This window comes from Falco peregrinus, chromosome 9, assembly GCF_023634155.1.
Source record: "Falco peregrinus isolate bFalPer1 chromosome 9, bFalPer1.pri, whole genome shotgun sequence".
Lineage (NCBI taxonomy): Eukaryota > Metazoa > Chordata > Aves > Falconiformes > Falconidae > Falco > Falco peregrinus.
This window is the reverse complement of record NC_073729.1, coordinates 21611375-21630139: the sequence shown is the minus strand read 5'-3', so window position 1 is coordinate 21630139 and position 18765 is coordinate 21611375. Positions and strand designations below refer to the sequence as shown.

Below are 18765 nucleotides of genomic sequence, written 5' to 3'. Positions count from 1 at the left end.
CACGGGAAGGGCTGAACATGACATGTCTCCCCCTCAATGTGTTAATGGTGCAGAGCACTTCCTTCTGCAGAAAGCAACTCCTGACATTTGCAGGGGAGGCTCTCACGCTTCCCTCTTTCCTAGAGAAGGAGTCAGAAGGAGGGATACGCCACTTCCACAGAAAGACCTATCACAGAAAGACTTTCTCCTATCTCATTTTGTTCCAAGGTGCACGCTGCCATTACTGCCTCCGTTCTGCAGGGTAATTCTAGATTTCAGCAGGTTCGCAGAACAGGGTGCCACCCCATCAGTGACACCTTGCATCTCACTGGGAACATCCACGGATCTGACCTTCACTCTCCTGGCCTCTTCACCCCACCCACCTTTGGGCTCTAGAGGGGTCCACATATGCGCCAGGAGCTCTTCCAGTTGTGCGAAGCACGGGACAGAATGGAAGTCGCTTGGGCCTTCCCCACATGGAAGGAAAGGATAAGGAGGCTACCAGCCCTTCCTGGCTGCCAGCCAGCAGAATTAGCTCTGTAACTCAATGTTCAGCACAGATGGCTAATTCTTGCTTCAGCCGGCCAACAGTGCATTTTTCACCTTAAAAACATGCTTCTTTTTTTTAAGTTTGGGGTAACACTGTGATACTATTCTAAAGACCATCCACAGAACTGATTCAGCTGCCAGTTTGGAATTTATGGAGGCAACTTCTCCATGCCTCAGCTTGGCTAAGAGCAGCTGAAAAGCTGTAGAGAAGCAGCTATTGAAGATGTTCTTCCTTAATGTGTGGTTATTTTCATTCATGCATCAGCCTACTCTTTTTTTATATATCTATATCTCTATCTGGATCTAGATCTATAGATACATTTCCAGGTCACAGATCATGATGTTTATAAAGACATGTTAGTCCCTGCAGGACTGGAATTACAGAAAAGAAGCAGGGAAAACAACAGAAGAAGAATTATGCAAGAAAAGTCGTTGCAGTCCTGCATGAAATCACATCAGAAGCCTGGGATAAATGAGCTTGGAAGTGCCTTGGATAAAATGTCTCCACACATTTATTGGCCACGGATTTTCCAGTCTGCATCTCACAGGGACAGAGCAATCTCTCTGCTCCTGCCGAGCTTCCAGCCCCGCACAGCCCCATGTAATGTCAGCACGAACTCTAACTGAGCACCATGCTCATTGCTCCAGGTCGTGACAGCAGCTGATGCAAGCAAAGGTCACCCACATTTTTCATCTGTCCACTTCAAAAACAAGCATGACCTGGATCCAACGCTAGCACAGCTGTGACCGATAAGGCCCATGCCTTCCACCGCATTGCGCAATTCCCCACACATATATCCCGGGTCTCGTGCCTTCAGCTGCAAAGGATGCTCACTGCCCTCCACAGCCTCACACCCTGCACTGCTATGAAGCTGACTGTTCCTCTGCTCATCACCATGGTGCTCTGCAGCTCCCTTGGTAAGTTTTGCTAATCAAAATTACAGGATTTTTTTTTTTTTTTTAAATAACCTTGAACTCATTAAACCTCCACACAAAGTATTCAAACTGCTCAGTGTACCATTAAAACACCTGTTAGAAACCACTCTAGGAAGCAATGGAAAGGCATCTTGGTGCTTCGTTTAACATTTGCAGAGAAAGCATGCTGTGCCCCTGCGTGATGCCCCAATGATTCCCACTGAAGGCTTCTGGTGATGACAGGGAAATTTAAGTACCTGGCTTCCAAGAAAATACTATGCACAGCAGCTTGTGTAAGGTCTCTGAGATTATTTCTGCTTGGGCACTTATGGCAAGGTTTGTCTGACTAAATTTATGCAACCTGCGACATGACGGCTGGTGTTGGAGTACTCACCAGGCTGTCCTGTGGGTCAGTGGCCCGGTGACAACGCAGGTCCGCACAGCACAGGCTCCTGCAGTGCATTGGATCATCTGTCCTGCTGCTTCCAGGGGCCAGATCAGATGTGGAGACTCAACCTTAAGCAAAATGAACCCAGCTTTACTCTGTTGTTTAATGATGGGTAACTACTACCATCACCCAGCACCGCCTCTCGGCTTGGCTCCTGGAGCCCACAAAGGTGCCTGATCTGAGGCAGCTGTGATGGCAAAGTGTCAGAAACCAGAAAATAAACATGGGAAAATAAGTAAACTTGGAAGGTGAAAGTACCTGTGAAAGCAGAGGCAACGTAATGCAACATGTTGCTTAATTCCTCCGAGGTTATTAACCAAGAATATAGTTATGTGCAATTAGAGTAAGAGAAACAGTAGGGTGATCAGGAATACGCTGTGCACTGATAAAGCAGTCTTACCAGCTGAAGAACCTAGTGATTTTATAAAAGCAAATAAAGAACACAGATTTTAATCAATGTGGCTTTCACATTAAATCTCATAAATTAAGAATGAGGATGACAATAAAAGGAGGAGGAAAAAACCTGGAATTTTTCTAGAAGGGACAGAACTTAGCAGACTGATAAGTTTTTGGTTTTTTTTTTTTTTAATTAAGGCTTAGTGAATAAATCATGATGGTTCATACAAAGAGAATATAGAAAGGAGGTCAAATTGCAAGGCCTTGGAAGAACAGCATGTTGCGAGCAAATTCAAAGTCAGCCTTTGTAGGCCGTTGTGCAGGGAGCAACATCAGAAGGCAACAAGATTTTGACTTGAAGAAAAGAGATTATGGAAGTAGAAACATTTTCAGTTAGCTTTCATCTAAAATGCTGATGCTTCCAGAAACAGGAGGGAAAAATTGTAATTACTGAATATTATGGACAACAGAGAGGAGGGGAGGGGACAGGACCTGGCAGGCAGAAGGTTATCCATGGACAGTGGGATGCCACCGAGGGAACTGTGCAATGGGACAGCTCCTGGAATGCCAAACCATTTCTCCGGAAGCTTTAAGAAAACAACTGTGAAGCTGAGAACACTGTCAGCAAAAAACTTTGCATGATTTTTATGTTGTTATTGGGATGGAGAGGGTTAAAGCAGCTGAATCAGAACAAGGGAAAGGTTGGTTCATCTCAGCCCACTTTGTCTCTCATACTCCAGGGGCTGGCTCTGATCATGAGGTCATCCCCAGCTTTCTTCAGACGCTTCTTGAAGGCTCTGCTGAACAGCTGTACGTTGGACCAATTTCTCAATATGAAGTCGATGATTTGACTAAAACCGCTTTGAGCGCCTTAAAGGGATGTATTGATGACCTTTCTCCTGAGCATGTAAAGGCCCTCGTCAATCTGCTGGTAATCCCCTCCTTTTATCATTACCATAATGGCTATCACTGCGCAGCCTCATACCAGATTCTGGACAAAAAGCACCCAACAACTTTAACCTAAGCATCCCTTGGCCTCAGGTTTGGTTGCATACCAGCACAAAGCTTCCAAGGGCTTTAAGAGAGCAACAAAAGATGCTCTCCGCAACAAACACGGTGGCCCTTGGTGGCTGGCACTGACAGAGATGCTCACTCCCCCTGTGGAAGAAGCACCTGCTTCATGCAGGTGTGTTGTTAGGAACAGAGCCAAGATGAAAGAAAACTTCTAGGCAACAGCAAGCCGGACTCTGGCAGAGGTGACACGCTTGCTCTCTGCTGCTTGTGACATGCACTGCCCTGGTGAGTGCTGGCGGGTGACAGACCACCGCTCCGTGCTCACGCAGGCTCTGCCAGGGAACGGCCCCGGCGTGGCGCAGAGGCCTGGCTCTCCTCTGCGGTTCTGTGTTTCGGCATGCTGCATTCACTGCTCTCCCTTTCTGTTTCAGAAACTTGTTCGGACAGAGGCTTGAACGAATGGAACGTTTGACCCGGCTGCTGCCAGCACTTCCCAATTACTTCCAGTTTCTCATACCCAAAGCCTCTGGGAAAATGACGACCATAAAACCAGAGGAAAGCAGGATGCTGGCAGCTGTTCTTCCTAAACTCTGTGTGCTCAGTACTACACCCTCTCACTTTCCAGTCTGTTTTAGATCTTATTTCTTTAGCGATAACACCTAAGTTCTAAATAAAATTCAGATGATGTTTTAAATTATTTCCGTCACCTGTCCTTACAAATAAAGGGGTTTTTTCTCCTTCTTACTATTAGAATAAGATACTGTTTGTTTTGATAAGGTCTAACCAACAGCATTATTCTATATACCGCCACGCCCCCAACACAGCCAGACACAGATGCAAACATGCACACGGGTCAGCAATTTAACTCTGAATGGCCTCAGGGAATCATGCCCTCAACCAAAGCAACTTTTTCCAAATGTTGACCATTTCTCAAAATAAATGCAGTAGTTCTGACTGACAACAATGGATTCAAATGGCCAGCTTGCTTCGGACCATGCTGATGGCCCTCCGAGCACCCCTGAGAGGCACACACCAAGTCACCTAGAAAAGCAGGGATGTTTCAGCGTCAGCGCTGGCAACAGGAGAAACCTGACAGAAAGCTGGATGCCCCGTGATTCCCAAGGGAGAACTGGGCAGAGAGCACAACCACAACTGCCCCAGAGCCCCTAGCTGCTCCTTTGCCAGTGGGACCAGGAGGAAGGCACCGGAAAGGGCAGCATCCCTCCCAGCCACCCTTGTACCTCTCGTTTGATGCTTCCCCACCACTTCTCTTTGGCTTCATGCTCTCCTGCTGGCTGTGCTGAGTCCACATGAACTCCCAAATGCAGTGAGGGTGGAGGGGAGGGCAACGCTCTCTCAAACCGGCATGTCACCCTGAGCACAGACAGACTGCTCCAGGGGGAGCAAGCCCACGGGGGTGGCCCTGTCACCCACACTTCCAGTTCACTATATCCTGGGTCTCCTGCCTTCAGCTGCAAAGGATACTCACTGCCTGTTACAGCACAAGCAAGCTATCAGGCTGCAACAAGGCTTTTACCATTGGTCAGATTCTACTATCCGTACTGTTTATCCTTCCTCTACAGGTCAGACGACACCCCCCCCCCCCACTCCTCAGGGCTATTTAACTACTTAGCCAGAACGAGCTACACCTGCACATCATCCATGTCAATCAACCCACTGCCTTAAAGGCAAGGCCACAGCTGCATGTTATCAATGCTAATCAACCCTCTGCCTTCACTCTTCTACAACTGCCCTTCACAGCCTCCCACCCCACCCTGCTATGAAGCTGACTGGTTCTCTGCTCATCACCATGGTGCTCTGCAGCTCTCGTTAAGTTTTGCTAATCAAAAATATAGGATTTTATTTTTATTTTTTTTTAAATAACCTTGAACTCATTAAACCTCCACATAAAGTGTGGAATCCCTAGCCTTAGGAGGATGAATTTTCCTTCGTCCTCCAGGACTACCTCTCTGTTAGAATCTGAATTTACTGCTTACAAGCATAGAAAGATTAGTTTCAAACAAACAAGGTACCTTCACACTAACTGTTTGAACCTAGGATGCATGACCACTTCTAAGTTCTTTAAGATTAAACTTTAACCCTTCTGTAACATTTCCTGCCTTTGAGACTTACTTACTTATAAGTCTCATTTACTTAGGTCAGATTTTTCAAAATTATTATTTTTGCGTATCTCACCTGAATTGCCTAATTCTGGTCTGCAAAATGCGGACCCTGATCAGAGGACATTCCCACTGGTGCCTGGTACCTTGCTGTTATTTCTGTGAGTGATGCCTTAGTCTCTTCTCTGGCTTTGTTGGTGTAACAGGGGAAAGCTTCCAGCTGTCCTTAAGAAGTATCAATCGATACTGACACACCTACACCCATTCTGTCCTGCTAGTTCAAAAAAATCAGCTTGTCAGTAATCTCCAGGTGAATTTCCCCACTTAGTGGTCCCTGGGGGTGGTCTTCTGCTATTTGCAGGATTATTTTTAAACAAATGGGGTGCTTTGCTATTCCAGACATTACTACTCCAGTCATTCCTACACATGTAATCGAATTTTGGAGACTAGAGATCATGGCCTCACTACCCCAATGTGTTTCTTCATGTCTCTTTTCCACAATCCTAGTCATTAGTGGTGACGGAACAATGACTTGTTCTGTGGGGTTATTAACCAGCCCTCTCTGTTTATAGTTGCTTTTAACAGTGATGCCAATTGTTGCTCTGCCTCACTATAATTGGGTGTCAGGACTGGGAGCTGTACCTGTTTTACTAGCACTAGTGCAAGGATGCTTCGTTCAGCCACCTCTTTGGCAGTTTTATCAGCCAACTGATTCCCCACATTCACTGCAGTTTGCCCGAATGGATGTGCTTTGCAATGCATTATTAAGGATTTTTTCCTTGTATTTAATAGGTGACGCTCGGGCTGACAACAGTCCTCTTCCCTTCCAGACAGCTCCATGTACATGGCCTATCCCAAATGCATATTTGGTGATGTCTTGATGCGTAGAGCCTCAGCCTCTACCCCCTGTGCAGCTGTAACCACTGCATATCCAGCCACCCGTCTTGTACAAAGCTACTACCGTCGGTACACAATTCCAAATCAGGACCAGTTAATGGTTCATCCCTCAGATCCTCTTTACTGGAATATACATGTTCAGCAATTTGTAGTCATGATACAGGGATTCAGTGTCTCTTCTGAATTCAAAAGCATTGCTGGGTTAACTGCTGTTGTGGTTCAAGTTCTGCATCATCCTGCTCCAACAAGATAACTTGATATTTGAGCATGTGGCTTGGAGACAACCAGTGTCCCCCCTTTTGTTCTAACCCAGAAACCACCATATACGGAACATACACGGTAATTCTCTGTCCCATTGTTAATTTTCTTGTTTCTTGAATTAAGAGCCACAGCACACAAACACTCTGGCCATCCTTTATTCACATTGTCCGATTGTTGGAAAAATATCCCCCAGCTCTCCTTTATGTTCCCAATCTTTAGGTCAGCACATCCAGCATTAAATGTAGTCGTTCATATACAAATAACTCAAAAGGCTTAGACAAACCAGACAGTCCCGATGCAGGTGCCGACATCAGAGCCGCTTTCAAGTCCTTGAAGGTTGCTCAGCATTTGGGGGGCCAGGGTAAATGGGTCTCTTTTGACCCCTTCAGAGGTCGGGGCCCAGGGACGTATACGATTAATAATACTATAGTTAGTTGTGGGTAATCTGAAGAATATGTGTGTCTCTCTCTCCCAGGATATCTGTTCAGTAAGCACGGGTGTGCTGCGTGAGAAGGGCCTCCACGGAGAAGGAAGCCCCGCACGCCCCGGGTGGAGCGGTGCCCCGTGCGCCGGCGCTGCGATGGAGGCCACTTTCATAAAGGGGTTTTACCAACAGTCCATACTGAGGATCCACAGTCCACACCACCCGACCATGCCCAGGAATGATCTCAGCTTTGGCTGAGACATTACAAAAATCCAAGACGATTCACTCACACACACATGCTTACAAAAATTTTGGCCTCAAAACACAATCCAGACCTCAATATTCAATTCTGTTCCAAGATACCCAAGACAATTCATTCACACACACATTCTCAGAAAAAATGCCAGTTCTGGGTGTCCCTGGAGTTACCAAACCTTACCAGTTCGGGTTCCTTACAACTCCACCCTGCCAGGTTTTCACCTTGACCGATGGGCAGACTATTTCACCTTGAAATAAAAGAATGCCTTTTACCTTTCCACGGGTCTTGCTCTGATCCCTCTAGTCCGGGGATTGGAAGCTCTCACCGAGAATCCGTGGGTGCTGGCTGCAGGCCCTGCGATTCCATGGATCCACCGAGGTTCAGAAGCAAAGTTCCATCTGGGTCACCAAAACTGTCACCAAAGCGGGGCATACGGAACTCCGGAACGCCAGCGCAGCGCCGAGGAGCAGGCGTGCCTCCATCGCAGCGCCGGCGCACGGGGCACCGCTCCACCCGGGGCGTGCGGGGCTTCCTTCTCCGTGGAGGCCCTTCTCACGCAGCACACCCGTGCTTACTGAACAGATATCCTGGGAGAGAGAGACACACATATTCTTCAGATTACCCACAACTAACTATAGTATTATTAATCGCATACGTCCCTGGCCCCCGCCGACCAGCCACACCACTGAGCCTGCGTGATGTCACAGTGCGTTTCCATGATGAGCTGAGGCTGCTCCCCAAGGCCACCTAGCAGGTGACACCACAACCTCCCCTGCCAGATCGCTGCCACCCTCCTGCGCTCTGCCACCCACCGACGAGCTCGCCCGTGGCCGGTCCCATGGTCCAGGCTGAGGAAGGTGAAGCGCTGCTGCTCCTTCTGGGCAGGTTTTGCACTGGCCACTCTCCGGGGAAGCCCCTCAGCAGCTCCTGCTGTTCCCGTAGGCTTTGTGGCTGCCTCCGACACGGACGGAGCCTGGGTGGGCACTTGGAGACCCCATCGCCCACGCAGCTTCATCTCAGCCCAGTTCACCACGCCGGCACCCAAGTACTCGATCCCCGGGACAACAGGTAAACCCCGTGGCGAGGTGGGGAGGCGTGTGTGCCGCGTCCGGGAACAAGCAGGCGCAGCTCCGGTCCCCTTCGCTCCACGGCTCCCCGCCCTCTGCCGGAGCAAGGGCACGGGCTGGCCCTTCCCGGGAAAGCCCCAGGAAAGAGCTGCCCGACCCTGCTGAGCGCCACCGGGGCCTCAGCAGAGCCATAACCCTGGGCGTGTGCGAGCAAACCGGCTGCTCCTGCCTCCTCCCTTCCTCCTTCCCCTCCGCTGCTGCTGCCGCACTCAGGAACTGCCTTGAGGTGTGCGCTGGAGGCAGGTGTCCTCTCACAGGCTTCCTTCCCAGGGTACCTGGCTCACAGCCCCACCAAAGTCAGAGCCCCTGCATACACGTTCCCCATGGCCAAACGTCCGGTGGCCAGCAGCTGCTCGCCGGGGCCTTGCTATTACGTCCCGCCGGCCATCACCAGGCACGGGAAGTACGTCGTCCCGGCACAGCACATGGCCGGGCTGCCTAAGACAAAGAGCGAGGTGGCCCCCGGTCCAGGTGAGTACCGCTTCTCCAGCACTGGCTCGGGCAGGACAAGCACGCCTGGCCGTTGCCCCGTGCGACCAGGGTACAAACCCATCGGCTCGTGCCCCTGAGCAGTTCCCAAGATTCCAGAGAGAAAGCAAATGGGGCTGAGCACCTCCTCCTGCCCTGGCCTCTCTGGCTTGAGGAGAGCCCAGCTTCACTGCTGTCCTCTGCCTCTCCCTGCCCCAGGTGACTACTCCATCGAGAAGGCCAACAAGCACGTGTACATGCGCCCGCCAGCACAGCCCATGGCCTTCCGGCACGAGGCCGCTGCGGCCAGCACAGTGCCAGGTAAGGGAATGTGGGGAGCGCAGACACCAGCACCGGCGTGCCCGCCGGGTGGGCTCTGCTGGGCGGCAGCTTGTGCAATGAGCCTAGGGACGAGCCTGCCCGGCAGGACACAGCTAGTCCCTTGACAAGGTCCCTGGTGGCCCAGAGCACCAGCTCCTCCCATCCCAAGGAGAAGCAGCAGCTCAGGCTCTGAGCTGCCAACATGCCACATGCGACAGAAGACGGAGGCGCTGGCAGGAGGGGCAGGACACCCTTCCTGCCCTCGCGCTGCTACCCAGGCGCCGCTCCTTGCGCCGCAGGACTCACAGACGCTCTCCCTTTTCCCCTTCCAGGTGTGGGCACCTACATGCTGCCCAGGCTGGTGGGGCACAACACAGCCTGCGTTCCCGCCAGCCCGTGCTACTCGATGAAGGGGAAGAGTAAACACTACAGCTACCTGGAAGGCATGCCCAAGGTGAGCTGTGCACTCTCCTCGGGGTGCAAGGGCTCCAGCTGCACCAGCACGGTCCGTGTGGGCAGCGCAAGAACCAACACCCACCTTGGGCACCCAGCAAGCTCCACTCCTCTCTTACAGACACCCGGTCCTGCTGCCTTCCCCAAGGTGGACCTGGACACCTACAAGAACAGGGCCCCCAGGTACACCATGGGGAGCAGAACCAGGCTTGGAGGCGACAAAACAGTGAAACCGGGGCCGGCAGACTACTGCCCCGGGAAGGTGAGGCACCCATCGTGGTGCTGCTCAGCCATTCCATGCTGATGTGCACTCAAACGCCGCAGGCTCTTCAGGGGGACATGCCACCACTGAAGGGACAAGCAGAGCCAAGAGCAGACCTTTCCCGTGTACTGGGATACTGGGGGTGCAGGGGCACCCAGAGTGGTCTGGCTCATTCTGAGTTTCAGCCCAGCTCCAGCCAGGAGCTTGCCCTGGCAGGTGGTGCCGGCATGCCACTCCATTCTGCATCAAACACAAGATTTCCCCACTCGGGGGCCTCCTAAAAACACTCGAGGGATGTATTTTACCCGACCCCAAGCTCCAGTTCTCTGGCCTTCACGTGCCTCCCCAGAAAGGGCAGAAGTGCCAGGCAGGAGCAGCAGCAGCAGCAGCCCCTCAGGAATGTCCTGGTAACACAGGAGGTTCCCAAGGAACGTGCCACCGGGACAGGGGGGCATCAGCTAGAAGTGCCCAGGCACACACGAGGCACGGCCAATGCCACAGACACGTACATCAACTTGCCGCACTGGGCGGCCTCTGCTGAGGACAAGCCTCGTGGAGAACGAGGCCCCACGGTCACGCTTTGTTTCCTTCTCACTTTTCCCCTTCCAGGTGACGTTGACCAAGCCCCAGGCTCCCGCCCCCACTTTTGGACTCCGACATTCCCGCTACACCACTCCTCTGATACTTCCCCTGTAAGTCTAATAAAATAACATACCCCCGTAGATCTTGTCTCGTCACCTTCTGCAGTGGGGTGAGGGGGTGTGGACAACTGGCTCTCTCCGTTTCGTGCCCATGCTCCCACTGAAACGTTGCAGGTGAGGGTGAGGGGACAGCACCAAGATCAGCAGCGTGAGCAGGGCAGAGCTCTGACCACCATGTCACTGGCTGGAGCCGAACGCTGCCCCGGGGGAGCAGCCCAGCCCTGGCTGAGCATCCCGCAGGCACAGGCTCACCCCAAGGACACAGCCCCTCTCAGCACCCCCATCTTGTTGTACACAGGTGCCCTTCCCTGAGCGCACACCCAGGGCACTGCCCATGCCCCAACGCTGCACCTGTCCCCCCCCCCTCACTCCCGGGCACCCCAGGACCCCCTCACAGTGCCCAGCAGTGGTGGGCAGGAGCTGCTGTGCAGCGCTGGCCCTGCCGAGGCCCCGCAGCCAGCTGGGGTGCGCGGGGAGGCAGCCCCCTGCTTGTGCAAGGCCCCGCATGCGTGCGAGGTGCTCGTGAGAGGTGGCTGGGAGGGCGCTGGCTGCTCATGCAAGGGCTGGACAAGGCACAAGCTGCCCCAGGTTACTCCTGGATGCTCCTTGGGTGCTCGTGCGAGGCACTGGCAGCACACAGTGCTTGTGCTTGGGGAGAGGAAAGTCTGCCCCCTACCCACTGCCCTACAGGGACACGGGTGGCCAAGGGACCGACACATCTAGGTGACCCCCCCTTTGCCCCTACACACCCCCACTGCCACTCCAGGGACACAGGCATTGGTCCCCGTTAGGTCTTGTCCTGTCCCCATCCCAGGCACAGGCAGGGGTCACAACACACAGCTCACACGTTTTATTTATTGTCCCCAACTGTGACAAAGAGGCTGTGCCTAGGGTGTTCCCAGGCACGAGGGGGTATACCAAGGTGGGGGATGACATGGTGTGTCACTGGGGCCACAAGGACAACAGAGGGTGTCAGTATATGTTGAAGGGGTCACTGGGGCAAGGGGACAATGTGGGGTGCTACCAGGGCTGGGGGAGGAGTATGCTGACAACATGGGGTGACCCTGTGCCGGTCTGGAGACAGGGGGTGTCCCTACATGTTGCCATGCGGGGGGATATGAGGCATCGTACTGCGTATGGAAGGACACATGGAGTGTCCCCATATACGTGTGGGGATACAGGTCTGTCCCCAGAAATCTAAGAGGACCTAAGACATGTCGCCCTCCCGGACACGTCCCTGCTCAGCTGCTGTGCCCCATGGTGACACAGATAGCAGTGAGACACAGGGCCACGGGCTATGTGATGCCGTGTCCCGCACATCAACCCAAGCCTGTGTCCCCACGTCCTACCCCCGCTCGCAGATGAGCTCGATGACACTGTGCTCCATGGGGACAGGGTCGAGGCAGCGGTGGGCGGCGCTGGCAGCCACCTCATCCAGCAGCCCCTGCACCACCCGCTCGTCAGCGGCGAAGCGCCAGAGGTAGAGCTGCAGGTAATGGCCATCCACCTGCACCTGCTGCAGCCCGAAGCGCCCCAAAGTCCGCAGCCGCACACACTCCAGCAGCGTCTTCAGGCTGATCTTGATGATCCCTGTCAGCACCGACACCTGGGACACGGGGACAGCAGGGACACGTGATGTCCCCACATCCTCGTGCAGGTGTGACTTCGGGCATTCCTGCCCTGGTCACCAGCCCCAGGGATCCCCCCAAGTCCCAACACGTGGGATGTGGGGACACATGGTGCAGGGGAAAGGGGGCTCCTGCAGCCTGGATTCTTCAAGTGCAGGGAGGCTTTAAGTCCCATCAGCATGGGGACATGGAGTACACCCTTGTCCTGGGTGCCACTCCCAAGGACCACCCCCCAAGCCTGGACACGTGGGACAGTGGGACACAGGGGACACATGGCACAGGGGGATGGGGATACTCTTGGCCTGGCTGTTGGGAGCACAGGGAGGCCTCGGGTCAAGTTGACACAGAGGCAGTCTTGCCCTGGTCACCAGCCGCAGGGACACCCTGACCCCGGCACCTAGGACAGGGGAGCATCAGGGGACAGTGGGAACACCCTTCTCCTCATCATCAGCTCCTTGGGACCCCCTGGGCTCCAGCACCTGGGTCACGCAGACACCAGGGACAGCTGACAGCTGGGAAGGTGGGCACTTTAGGGACCCTGGGGACACAGGGACCAGGGGCCCTGGGGACATCTAGGGACATGAGGAAAACCCCACAGCCTCACCTTGTTGAACTCGACAGGGCTGAAGATGTCAATGCGTTCAGAGAAGAGCTTCTGGATGTTGCTGAGCAGGTGGGTGTCCATGGGGGCACTGGAGACGGACACAGGGACAGTCAAGTATCCGAGAAAGCCAAGGGATGTGGGGGCAGGGACTGCCAGGAGACACGGGGATGGGGACACCTAGATGGTCAGGGGATGTTGGAATAGTTTGGGGATGCAAAGGCAGGGGAACGTGAGGACGGGCGGTGGATGTGGGGACAGGACACAGAGAGACAAGACACTCATGAGACACAGGCACATGGGATCATCAGGGGATACTGGGACTGTGAGGGGGGAACATGCAGATGGCTGGGACACATGGGGATCACCAGGGGATACTGGGACATTCTCAGGAGACGAGGATGGCCAAGGGATTTCAAGGTGGTGAGACAACACTGGGACAGTCTGCAAACACAAAGAATCTTATGGGGAAGATGTAGCAGGTACCACAGGGGTGACACAGGGAGCACAGGGGTGACAGGGTGGCCCTGGGTGTGACCAAGAGGTGCCTGGGTGACAGGGCTGACCTGGGGGTGTAGCTGGGGGCGTAGCGCCCAGGTGCCCGTGAGCTGCTGTAGACGGAGAAGGCGCGCCGGCTTGAGTCACTGCTCTGCGCACGTCGCACCCCTTCCTCGAAGAGCTGCCCCACCTGCAGCACCGCACCCTCTCAGGGCTGGTATCCCACAATCACCCCAAAATACCCTCTGGGACCCCACCCCAAGCCACCCAGGATCCCTCAAATCCTCTGTGACCCTCCCAAAGCTGCCTAGGACCCGCAAAGATCCTCAAGAACCATATAGGGACCTCGGGCATCCCCTCTTGACACTTCAGGACCTGCTGGGATTCCCAACTCTCCCAGGAACTCTCTGGGACATCTGGGAACTGCCAGGGGACTTCAGAGACCCCTGCAGAGACCCTCTGGGGACTTCCTGACCCCTCAAGGACCTTAGGAGAGCCTCAGGGCCTCTCCAGGGACCCTCTCTGGGATACCTGGAACCCCCACCCCCCGGGAGACTCCAGCCCCTCTGGGCTTCTGGTGTTGTCCCAACCTGGACATCGATGGCAGTGATGTCCTCAACCACACGCTTCATGACGGCACGAACATTGCGGGGCTCGACAGTGCCCAGCCAGTCTCGTGTCTCCACACTCTTCCTGAGCATCTGTGCCACCGCAGCGCCCTGGACCTGCACGTAGTGATCGAGCAGCCGCTGTGCTGCCCCCCGCGCCTCTGCACACAGTACTGGTCCTGGTGTCACTGCTGGGCCTGTGTCCTGGGGGAGCAAGGGACATGGAGACATGTAGGAACACCCCCCACACCTCTGCACTCAGCGCTGTATCCCCAGGCCACGGGGCCAGTGGTGACAAGGGACATGTGGGGGTGCCCCCTGTGCCTCCACCACCTGATGTCTTGGGGGCACAGGGACATCAGGGGACTCATGGCATGCTATTCAGGCTACCCCACCTGCAGCAGCATTGCTGTCATGTATCCTTGGGGCATCTGGGGGGACTTGGGGACAAGCAGAAGCCCCTTGGGGACATGTGGAGGTACCCTCGGGGATGTTTGGGACACACTATCACAGGTAAGGACCCTTGAACCCCCACTTGCAATGCCATCCCCAGGGTCGTGTCCTGGATGGACACAGGGTGATGGCAGGTCACAGGGAGGAACTTGGGACATTTTGGGGTCCCTCAGGGACATTTCAGGGCAGACAAAGACAGAAGGAAGGGCTTCATACCTCCACAAGCGCCATCGTCCCCCCCACCACATTCTGGGTGGATACAGGGCTACTGAGGAACCTGCAGCCATCTAAGGTACCACAGGGCCAATCGGGACACCCTTAGGGCCATTTTTGGGACCATCAGAGCATTCTGGATCCACTCAGGGATGTTTTGGGGAGCACAGACAGAAGGAAGATCCCCATGCCTCCACACACACCATGTACCACCACTGCGTCGTCAATGGACGCTGGGACACTAAGGGATGCAGAGCCATTCTGTGACATCTTGGGGACATGCAGGGTCCTCTTAGGGCCATTTTGGGCTAACTGGGGCAGTTCTGGGGGCTCACCTGGGGAGGAAACTGCTCATCAGTTAGGGTGAGGATGTAGCTGATGGTGGTGGCCTCATAGTCAAGACAGAGGCGGGCAAGGAGCAGCAGCAGGGCCGGGGGGGCTGCAGGGGCCCCTCGCTCAGCTGGGCCATCAGCGAAGCCACGGGTGGTGCGGCAGAGCCAGCGCACAAAGGCCACCACCAGCCCTTCGTGCACTGCCTCCACACAGAACTCCCCCTGCAACCAAGAACGGGGAGTTACACCCCAAAAATAGCACCCTGGGCCCCCGAAAACCCACAAACTACCTTGTACAAGCTCCAAACCGCCACAGTGAGCCACAAACTGCCTCATGTAACCTCCAATTCGCGTGCCCCCCCAGCCTGCCCTGTGCAAGCCCCGACCTGCCCTGTGCCACCTGCAGACTTCCGTGTGCCGCCCCCAGATTGCTCCAGACACCCCCACACTGCCTCACAACCCACCTTGAAGTAGGGCAGGCTGGCGAAGGCGACATCCTTGGCAGTGAAGAGCTGCACGTAGGCCAGGACGGCCTTGAGCTGGCCAAGGATGGAGGCCGCGAGCGTGGCCAGGAGGTCGGGCAGGCCGGGGCCCTCCTTGCCCGGGGGCCGGGGGGCAGCCAGCGCCTGGCGCACGTCACCCAGGCACCCCAGGAAGAAGGTCTGCAGCGCCCGCAGGTAGCGATCGACCCGCTCACGTGCCGCCCGGGCCACCAGCGCAGCACCTGCCTCGGCCCCAGCCTCGGGCAGCAGCTCAAGGAGGGCGCGGAGGCGACGGTGGAAGCGGTCAAGCGCTCGCACCAGCAGTGAGGTGTCGCCCAGGCCCCGCTCCAGCGCCAGGCGTCGCTCCAGCAGCTCGAAGTAACGGGTGGTGAGGGTGGCGGCGAAGGTTTCCAGGCGGCCATCCCAAGCCCCTGGGCGCCCCTCGAAGAGGCTGCGGTACGAGGCCGCGAGGAGGCACAGGTTGCCCACAAAAGCCGAGCTGCCGCGGTCGACGAAGTCAAGGATGTCAGAGGCGGGGGGTGGCGTGGTGGCGGTGCCGGAGGGGTCGGCTGGGGGAAGCTCAGCCTCCAGAGCTGCCAGCTCAGCCTCGAGGCGGGCACCAGCATGGCTCAGGAACTCCTCACACAGCTCCTCAGGTGGCTCTTCCAGCTGCAACAGCATCTCCACGCACTCGGTGAGCTCCTTGGGGTCCAAGGTGTCCTCCCTGGGGGAGTGGGGGAAACAAGGGGGTTACTTAGTGTAAGGTAAGGTTCTGGGATTAACAGCGGCACCTCAAGAAACCAGGGAACAAGCAGTAAAAGTCATCAGTAGGCTTCAGAGTAAAAAGTAATTATTCAAAACACAAAGGGGGATGAAAAATACTGAAGAGCATCAACATGTTCTGAAGTTAACAGCGAGTATTGTAATAAAAAACTGACTAAAGATCATCAGTAGGTTCCAGAGTTTACATTAATAATGAAAAAGCACTAAAACTCCTCAGCAGGTTCCAGAATTATCCCTTTACCATAAAGATGGGAGAAAAAAACTCTGCATAATGTAACGTTTTAAAAGCTCTCAGCAGTGGTCAGAATTATTCCCTTCACTCTATGAATATTCTGCACAAAGGATTGTTCCTGGGGTTGCTACCAGTATGCTCCAGGGGAAATTCCCTCCTCCCTAAGAAGTTTTTTTGGGGCTGTTATCATTAGGCTCCAGATTTAACACCCCCGATCCCTTGAAAAGCTGTCTCCTGCAGCTGTTACCAGCAGGTTTTGGAGATGGTACCACAACCACCATCACCACCTACACGAAGGCTCTTCACTGGAATGGCTGTCTCCAGAGTGAACCGCCTCCTTCCCCCCAAGGCTGCTTCCCAGAGCTGTCAGTAGGCTCCAGAGTGAACACCCCCCAAACCTCCATTTCCCAGAGCTGCCAGCAGCAGGCGGCAGAGCGAACACACCGGAGGCGTGCGCGGAGGCGCTGCGCCAGGTCGGCCATGATGGCGTGGCTCTCATCCTCGATGGCACGGAAGGAGGGCAGGTGGCGGTAGTGACGGAGCACGGCACGGGCGCGGGCGTGGCAGCGCAAGGCTCGTGCAGGCTCTGCCCCCGGCGCTGCCCAGCGCCGCAGCCGCCCCGGCACCTCCACCAGGGACTGCAGCTTCCGCAGCAGGGCCTGCACACCTGCAGCCAGGGATCCAGCAGCAGAGTTGGGGGGGGGGGGAGGGGGAGGGGGCAAGGAAAGGGGTGGGGCCAGATTGCAGGGCAGGGCCAGGAGCTGGATCTGCCCCCCTGGGGTCCACTCCCCCCAGATCTGCTCCTCAGCCCTCCCACTCCATTATCTGCCCCCGATCCCTGGATCTACCCCCCCAAGCCCCCCGATCTGCCACCCTCGGGGTTTCCCTGCATAGGCCCCTCAGCCTTCCTCCCACAATCCGCCCCCCAACCCCCCCCCCGATCTGTCCCCCGGGACCCTCCCCCTTCCCATACCAGCAAGCTGGGCACCACGGCGGTGCCGGTCCTGCAGTGCGGCACTGACACGGGCACTGGAGGTGCTGATGGCCTCCATGTTGGCAGCCAAATCGTCCATCTCTGCCTCCATGCGCCGGAAGTCGACCTTCATCTTTCGGATGGTGTCTGGGGAGAAGGAACCAGGCATCTGGGGTCCTGTGGCTGCCCAGGACCCCCCTGCTCCCACCTAGGCGCCCAGGTCCACCTGCTGGGTGCTCACCAGTGGCGGAGATGAACTTGTTGTAGTTCTCGTAGAGCAGCGTCTGCATGTCACTGTCGAGGGCACGGATTTCTCGCCCCAGCGCAGCCTCACGGGCCAGCAACTGCCCCAGGGGGCATTCACTGCGCACCTGGAGGGGGACAACAGCTGCACAACGGCCCCCAACCCCACTGCTCCCCACCTCGGTTACCCACTTTACCCCTGGTAGCCTCCAATTGCCCCTCTGGGCTCCTTGCCTGCCCTCTGGGGCCCTAACTACCCTCCACAGCCCCTCTGGGATCCTCACCTGCCCCTCGAACCCCCAGCTGCCCCCCCATAGTCCTCCCACCACCACCTGCTGCCCCCCTCACAGCCCTAACTGCCAGTGGGGAGCCCCACCTGCCCCCCCGGCCCCTAAATGCCACCTCGCACCCCCCTGGCATGTGGAAACGTCCCCCAGGAGCCTCCTCCTGCCCGCCGGGGCCCTCCTGGCACCCTCCACTGCCCCCCACCCGTCCCCCAGGGACTGCCACCTGCCCCGGGCCCCCATCGCTGCTCCAGAGGGCCCCAAGGCCACCCCCACGCAGGAAGATCTACAGAGTCCCCGCACAGCCCCTCCCTGGGGGGCTCGGGTGGTGCCGGGGGGGTCGCAGGGTCCTTCGGGGGCCCTGAGGGGCGCCCCCCTGCCCGGGCCCGCCGGGGGGGCGCTGGGAGGAGCTGCCGGCGCCGCCGAGGGGGGCCTGGGCGCTGCAGGGCGCTGCCGGGGGCCCCTGACCGACCCAGGGCTGCCGGGGCGCCCTGCCAGTGCGGGGCGGGGGGGAGTCTCCACCTCGGCCCGGGGGGCTCCCAGGGCCGAGGGAGGGAGGTCGCTGCGGAGTCAAAGGCCACCTTAGTGAGGAAAACTTCCGGGTCGAAGTGGGGCCCGTTGATGTCGGCGGGGTCCGGGTCCGGCTCTGCCGCCTCCGCCGCGGGCGGGCCGTAGTACCGCTGGAGCGGCCCATGGGGACGTCGCCACCCGGTGCCGCTGCCGGTACCGGTGCCGGCTTCGGGGCTACCCCCAGCCCGGCTCTCCACCGCCTCCACCTCCGCCATCGCGCCGGGCCGTCCGGAGCGGCCGCCACTTCCGGCCCCGCCCCCCCCGCGCCTCT

At 56.4% G+C, this 18765-nt stretch overlaps 3 protein-coding genes across 3 annotated transcripts; 2 read left to right on the top strand and 1 right to left on the bottom strand.

Annotated features, from left to right (window-relative positions):
* Positions 1 to 1316: 1316 nt before the first annotated feature.
* Positions 1317 to 3998, top strand: SCGB1C1 (secretoglobin family 1C member 1). The gene is made up of 3 exons (XM_027790339.2): positions 1317 to 1446; positions 3028 to 3218; positions 3733 to 3998. The coding sequence occupies exons 1-3, from the start codon at positions 1356 to 1358 to the stop codon at positions 3754 to 3756; spliced, it is 306 nt and encodes a 101-aa protein (XP_027646140.1). The 5' UTR covers positions 1317 to 1355; the 3' UTR covers positions 3757 to 3998.
* Positions 3999 to 6874: 2876 nt separating this feature from the next.
* On the top strand, positions 6875 to 11309 carry CIMAP1A (ciliary microtubule associated protein 1A). The gene is made up of 7 exons (XM_055814201.1): positions 6875 to 6880; positions 8042 to 8330; positions 8660 to 8860; positions 9077 to 9294; positions 9348 to 9364; positions 9416 to 9893; positions 10503 to 11309. Exons 1-7 carry the CDS (start codon positions 6875 to 6877, stop codon positions 10587 to 10589), a joined length of 1296 nt encoding a protein of 431 aa, XP_055670176.1. The 3' UTR covers positions 10590 to 11309.
* A 120-nt stretch (positions 11310 to 11429) lies between these two features.
* VPS51 (VPS51 subunit of GARP complex) lies at positions 11430 to 18748 on the bottom strand. The gene is made up of 10 exons (XM_055814477.1): positions 18506 to 18748; positions 17639 to 17768; positions 17398 to 17544; positions 16869 to 17091; positions 15392 to 16133; positions 14931 to 15149; positions 13912 to 14133; positions 13390 to 13511; positions 12827 to 12914; positions 11430 to 12200 (listed from the first exon to the last, which is right to left on the bottom strand). Exons 1-10 carry the CDS (start codon positions 18707 to 18709, stop codon positions 11940 to 11942), a joined length of 2358 nt encoding a protein of 785 aa, XP_055670452.1. The 5' UTR covers positions 18710 to 18748; the 3' UTR covers positions 11430 to 11939.
* Between the last annotated feature and the right edge of the window lie 17 nt (positions 18749 to 18765).

What these genes read in the sequence shown, in the direction of transcription:
- SCGB1C1 (XM_027790339.2), top strand. Translation starts at nt 1,356, where the DNA reads ATGCTCACTGCCCTCCACAGCCTCACACCCTGCACTGCTATGAAGCTG. An exon ending in GGTGCTCTGCAGCTCCCTTG is followed by an intron (nt 1,447 to 3,027) that starts GTAAGTTTTGCT and finishes CTCATACTCCAG; the next exon opens with GGGCTGGCTCTGATCATGAG. An exon ending in AGGCCCTCGTCAATCTGCTG is followed by an intron (nt 3,219 to 3,732) that starts GTAATCCCCTCC and finishes TTTCTGTTTCAG; the next exon opens with AAACTTGTTCGGACAGAGGC.
- CIMAP1A (XM_055814201.1), top strand. An exon ending in CTCGATCCCCGGGACAACAG is followed by an intron (nt 8,331 to 8,659) that starts GTAAACCCCGTG and finishes CTTCCTTCCCAG; the next exon opens with GGTACCTGGCTCACAGCCCC. An exon ending in CGAGGTGGCCCCCGGTCCAG is followed by an intron (nt 8,861 to 9,076) that starts GTGAGTACCGCT and finishes TCCCTGCCCCAG; the next exon opens with GTGACTACTCCATCGAGAAG.
- VPS51 (XM_055814477.1), bottom strand. Translation starts at nt 18,709, where the DNA reads ATGGCGGAGGTGGAGGCGGTGGAGAGCCGGGCTGGGGGTAGCCCCGAA. An exon ending in CGGAAGTTTTCCTCACTAAG is followed by an intron (nt 17,769 to 18,505) that starts GTGGCCTTTGAC and finishes GTCCCCCTCCAG; the next exon opens with GTGCGCAGTGAATGCCCCCT. An exon ending in TCACTGCCATCGATGTCCAG is followed by an intron (nt 13,512 to 13,911) that starts GTTGGGACAACA and finishes GCGGTGCTGCAG; the next exon opens with GTGGGGCAGCTCTTCGAGGA.